At 54.4% G+C, this 5,188-nt stretch overlaps 2 protein-coding genes across 2 annotated transcripts in view; one reads left to right on the top strand and one right to left on the bottom strand.

The window, feature by feature from the left end:
- Window positions 1-386: 386 nt before the first annotated feature.
- On the top strand, window positions 387-3,523 carry PpBr36_01034 (uncharacterized protein; the record flags this gene model as incomplete). Its single annotated transcript, XM_029888223.1, has 2 exons — window positions 387-2,032; window positions 2,173-3,523. 2 exons carry the CDS (start codon window positions 387-389, stop codon window positions 3,521-3,523), a joined length of 2,997 nt encoding a protein of 998 aa, XP_029750559.1.
- A 437-nt stretch (window positions 3,524-3,960) lies between these two features.
- The window catches only part of PpBr36_01033 (uncharacterized protein), a gene marked incomplete at both ends in the record, with an annotated part of 6,401 nt that continues 5,173 nt past the window's right edge, over window positions 3,961-5,188 (bottom strand). The window contains one exon of the mRNA XM_029888222.1: window positions 3,961-4,761. Within this exon, the coding sequence (XP_029750558.1) occupies window positions 3,961-4,761 (801 nt within the window). The remainder of the gene's footprint in view (window positions 4,762-5,188) is intronic.

Below are 5,188 nucleotides of genomic sequence, written 5' to 3'. Positions count from 1 at the left end.
AAAAAAAAAAAAAAAAAAAAAAAGAAAAAAAAAACAACTCGGGTTTCATTGTGATTTTTAATCAATATTACTGCTTTCGGGTCCAAACTCGCCCCTGATTTGACCGGCCCGCCTTACCTCGTGGAATACTGGGGACCCAGTGGCAAGCAAGCCACGGCCGCTAGACTCAGACTCGGGTCGCTCAAACTAGTTCTGAGCCTAGGCCTTGCCGCGTCTCTACCAATCCTTCAAAGTCGCTACTAAATTTGAGTCCGTATCCTTATGGGGCGTCGTCATAGCGTCGTTCTACTGAGCCGTTTACAGGAGAGACGCGCGTGCATACTTGACCTCGCTGTCGACTTGCGACCTGAGCCATCATTGTCCTCCCCACAGCTTCAGCCGCAGCTATGGAGAGCCAAATGATGGCGGCATCATCGTCGTCGTCGACGCCGTCGTCAAAGGCCGTGCCTCCGCAAAGCGGAATGGGCGCGGGGGGCAGTGCAAGGGACAACGCCGCATCAGCATCAGCATCAGCATCAGCATCAGCCTCGGTCCCTAGAAAGAAATCACGGCGCGGCACCGATCCAGGGAATCAAAAGCGGCGCTGTGTCAGCACCGCATGTATCGCATGCCGCAAACGCAAGAGTAAATGCGACGGTGCCAACCCGAGCTGCGCCGCGTGCGCCAGCGTCTACGGTACCGAGTGTGTATACGATCCAAACTCGGACCACCGTCGCAAGGGCGTTTACAAGGAAAAGATCGACAGTATGAAGGCGCAGGGCTCCACGCTGCAGATCCTCATCGAGGCCATCCTCAATGCCGCCGAGGACGACGTGCCCAACATTGTAAAGAGGATAAGGACATGCGACAGCCTCGATGCAGTCGCCGACGCCCTTGTCAAGGAGGAACGTGCTGCGGCTTCCAAGGAGGAGGACGACTTCTCCTCGCGCATGGATGATGAGTACACGACGGACGGACCTACCGAGGGCGAAAGGGATCTCGCTCGCAAAATGGGTGAGCTGCGGCTCGAAAACGGTCTTGTGCGCTTCATTGGTGGAACTTCTCATTTGATATACACTGGCGATCCACAAGAGTCGCACAGGAGACCAGAAACCGAGGGCCTCGCTCTCGATACCATGGACCCTCTAACCACTTGGACGAGGGTCACCACCGATACTCATCTCATCATCCACCTGCTCAACATGTACTTCAACTGGCACTACCCATACTTTACCGCCATCTCAAAGAAGCTCTTTTACAGGGATTTGCTAGAAGGCAGACCGAGGTCGCCGCCCACGCGAACCACCTACTGCTCGTCGCTGCTCGTCAACGCAATACTGGCTCTGGCATGCCACTTCACAAATGTACCGGGCGCATATGCCTTGCCGGGTGACAGCGGCACGAAAGGAGATCATTTTTTCGCCGAAGCCAAGCGGCTGATTGTAGAGAACGGTGAGTATGAACAGCCACGGCTGACGACGGTTCAGGCCCTCGCCATCATGTCGGTGATCGAGGCGGGCAATGGGAGAGAAGCCAAGGGGTGGGTTTATAGCGGCATGAGCTTCCGGATGGCTCAGGATATTGGACTCAACCTGGATCCCGGATCGATGGCGGCGTCAGGACTGGATGAAGAGGAGATCGATGCGCGACGAGTGACCTACTGGGGCTGCTTCCTGTTCGACAAGTGCTGGTCCAACTACCTTGGAAGGTTACCACAGCTGTTGAGGAGCAACTGCAACGTTCCCAAGTACGACGTTTTCCCGGACGAGGACGCAGAGATGTGGTCGCCTTATACGGACAGCGGCTACGACCAGTCGTCGGAGCAGCCATCTCGGGTGCGCGCTGTCGGGCTTCAACTAGTGAAACTCTCCGAGATCAGCAGTGACCTGCTTCTCTTTTTCTACCACCCCAAACACATCGGCAGGTCCAGTGGCAAGTCGGTCGAATTGAAGAAGCTGAGCGAACTACACCGACGACTTGAGGAGTGGCGGAAAGAGTTGCCCGCGGAATTTGAGCCCAAGGACGGCCAGCTACCAAATGTTATCCTGGTGCAGTACGTGCATTCCCACAGAGCAGCAAAATCATCAGGCTTCTCCTCCTCCGCCCCCTATCTTTTTTTTTTTTTTTTTTTTTTTTTTTTTTTTTTTTTAACAAAGTGAGAAATAAAACTGACAAATCTCTGATGATTCGCAGCATGTTCTTTCACCTGCAGTACATACACTTGTTCAGGCCGTTCCTGAGGTATGCTCCGGCAAACTCGCCGCTTCCAGCACACGTGTCGCCTCGCCGTATATGCACTGCCAACGCTGGTGCCATCTCCAAGTTGATGCGGTTATACAAGAAGACGTACAACCTGCACCAAATACCCAATATAGCTGTGTACATGCTACATTCGGCATGCACAATACATCTACTGAACCTGCCTGAAAAGGCTGCCAGGCGGGATATCATACACGGGGTGAAGCACCTCGAGGAGATGTGTGAGGATTGGCTCTGTGCGCGGAGGACGTTGAGCATTTTCAGTGTGCTGGCACGAAAATGGCACGTCGAGCTACCTGCCGAGGCTTCAGTCGTTTTGAAGCGTACAGACGAGAAGTACGGAACGTTCAGTACTGCCGAGGTACCATCACCAGGCATGTACGCCAACACGACACCTAGTGCGGGCTGCGGTTCCGCCGGCTCACCCCTGAGCGTGACCGTCACGAACCTGCCCCAACCCGTAACTCAAGAATCGGACCAGAACCAGCAGCAGCAGCAGCAGCAGCAGCAGCAATATGCGCCCGCTGGCATAAGCCGAAGGAATTCGAAAAGGGATTCACAGACGCCTCAGGAATCCATGCATACACCCGTGCACCCAAGCATGTTAAGTGGATATGAATCAGTCCCGCGGGCAGTGAACAAGCAGCAGCAGCAGCAGCAGCAGCAGACTGTGGTCTCGCACGTGGCAAAATCTGTACCCTACGCGACAAGCAACAACACGACTTGCGTAAACCCCAACGTGCCAATATCTATGGGCGATGCGATGGCTGCTATGAACTCGTGGGGAATCTCGCCCGTCTCCCAACAACAGACTCAGACGATACCGGCCTATCAGCATCATCAGCATCAACAAGCGTCGCAGATGCAGGGGCAATCACAGCGGCCACGTCAATACTCGTCGATGCATCACAATGGCCACAACGTAGCCGGCAACCCGTCATCAGCAAGTCGAGCCTCACCTACAACGACCAACCGCCAGGTGGCGCCGCAATTCCTAGGCACGCTTGACGGCCAGGAGTGGTTCCTGAAGGACAGTGTAAACTGGCATCAGAACTTTGAGGCGTGGGGGTTGGGAGACGGCGTGCAGGGCAACGTAGGGGGCCAGGCAGCGGGAGGCATGGGCGGCCCCACGGGCACCGGAGCCGGCATGCCTGATGCAGCAAGTATGTTCATGTTCAGGGGAGGTAGTGGCATGCGCGATAACGATGGCGGGATCGATGTGTCTGTTTTTGACTCGCTTGATACCACCATGCATGGGTTAGACCACCTGTCTGGTCTTGAATGACAGGGCAAGACTTGTGATTTGCGTTAGGCGTTGACGCTGGTCCACGGCTTACGATCGAGGCTTGTTGGTGTAGAAGGGGTTGGTCGGGTCGGTTTGATGTTCGGGTAATAATCTGGCCACTTCTTGAGTAAATATTTTTTTTCTTTTTCTTTTTGGTTTTCCTTTGTTTATCTTTTATATCACAAGGATCGGTATACCTAGGCATGGAGCAGAAAGGGGCCAAAGACAAAATGGGAGGAATCAGGGAATCTTGGAATTGGGGGGTTTTGGTTTATAGCGTGTTTGAGTGTGAATCTATTTAGTCCGGTATCTATATAAACTTTATGTTGACATATTTCATTGCTGTCCAAGGAATATCGAAGAAAGTGAACTAGATCCCAACACCCATACCTTTTTTTTTTTTTTTTTTTTTTCCTCTTCACCTGCGTGACATTGTACTAGCCTTTCCGATGCTTCTCCTCATCCTCCATGACCCTCAACAGCTCCCTGAACTCGGCAGCCTCGGCCTCCATCTCGGCCATGGACCTCGCGACGCGATCGGCATCCTCAATCTTGGGGAACCCACCGCCGGGCAGCGGCCTCCCGGCCCTGTCCGAGTGGAGATCCCACAGCGCGCCGCCGACGTTGCCGTCCTCGTTGGCCATGCCGACGTAGACCTCATCGGGCTCGCCGGCGCGGGCGGCGGCATCGCTGCCCCTGGGCCGCGGGATGACGTGGACGTGGACGTGCGGCACGGTCTGGCCCGCCTCGGGACCGTCCTGGACCGCCACGTTGAACGACCCGCCCTGGACGCCGGCGGCGGGAGAAAAGAACCGGCGGGCGAGCATGTGCTGCACGCGCTGCACGGCGCCGAACAGGTCCGTCAGCTCGGCCGGCGTCAGGTCCGTCAGCCGCCGGTGCGGCGCCAGCGGGCACACCAGCACGTGGCCCGGCAGCAGCGGCTTGATGTTGACCAGCGCGAACGAGTGCGCGGTGCGGTGGAACACCTGCGTCGTCACCTCGTAGGGCCCGAACTGGGCCTTGGGCGCGGCCTGCGCGGACGAGCTCGACGACATCCTGACGAGGGCTGTTGTTGTTTTGATGGTGTTTTGGGGAATGGTGGTAGCCCTAGTGTTGGTGCTGGTCGGGATGACTCGTCGATAGCTCCAGGCCGTCGAGGTGGGTTTGGGGATGTACAGCCGCGCGGTGATTGCCGATGCCAATGGGGTTTTTAGCATGTTTGAAACATGGAAGCTTCTCTTTGGAATGATTTCAGGAAATTAACAATCGTCTTTTGGATTTTTTTTGGCGTTCGATTTAGTGATTGGTTGATATGGCCCTCCTTATGTCGTGCTGTTGGTACGGCGGTAATTTTCGCTGGGTATACAGTACAAATCCTGGTTCGAGACAGCCCGCAAATAGACGTACGTCTAGGCGGGTTAACCTATACAACCTTCACGTCACTTTTACATTGACAACTCGCCACAATTGTTCGCGACCTTTCCGGTTAGGTTACTGTATTACAGAATTCCGAATCGAAAGTTTTTTTCCAACGCGATTTCATAATAGAACAGTTACGATATATTAAATCAATATGCCATGTCCATACAACCAGACACTGACAAGGAATATCCAGATTAGTTCTGGTCTAACAGAGGGAAGCGCAAAAAAAAAAAAAAAAAAAAA

This window comes from Pyricularia pennisetigena, chromosome 2 (genome assembly GCF_004337985.1).
Source record: "Pyricularia pennisetigena strain Br36 chromosome 2, whole genome shotgun sequence".
NCBI classification, from domain to species: Eukaryota; Fungi; Ascomycota; class Sordariomycetes; order Magnaporthales; family Pyriculariaceae; genus Pyricularia; species Pyricularia pennisetigena.
This window is presented reverse-complemented; position numbering and strand designations above follow the sequence as displayed.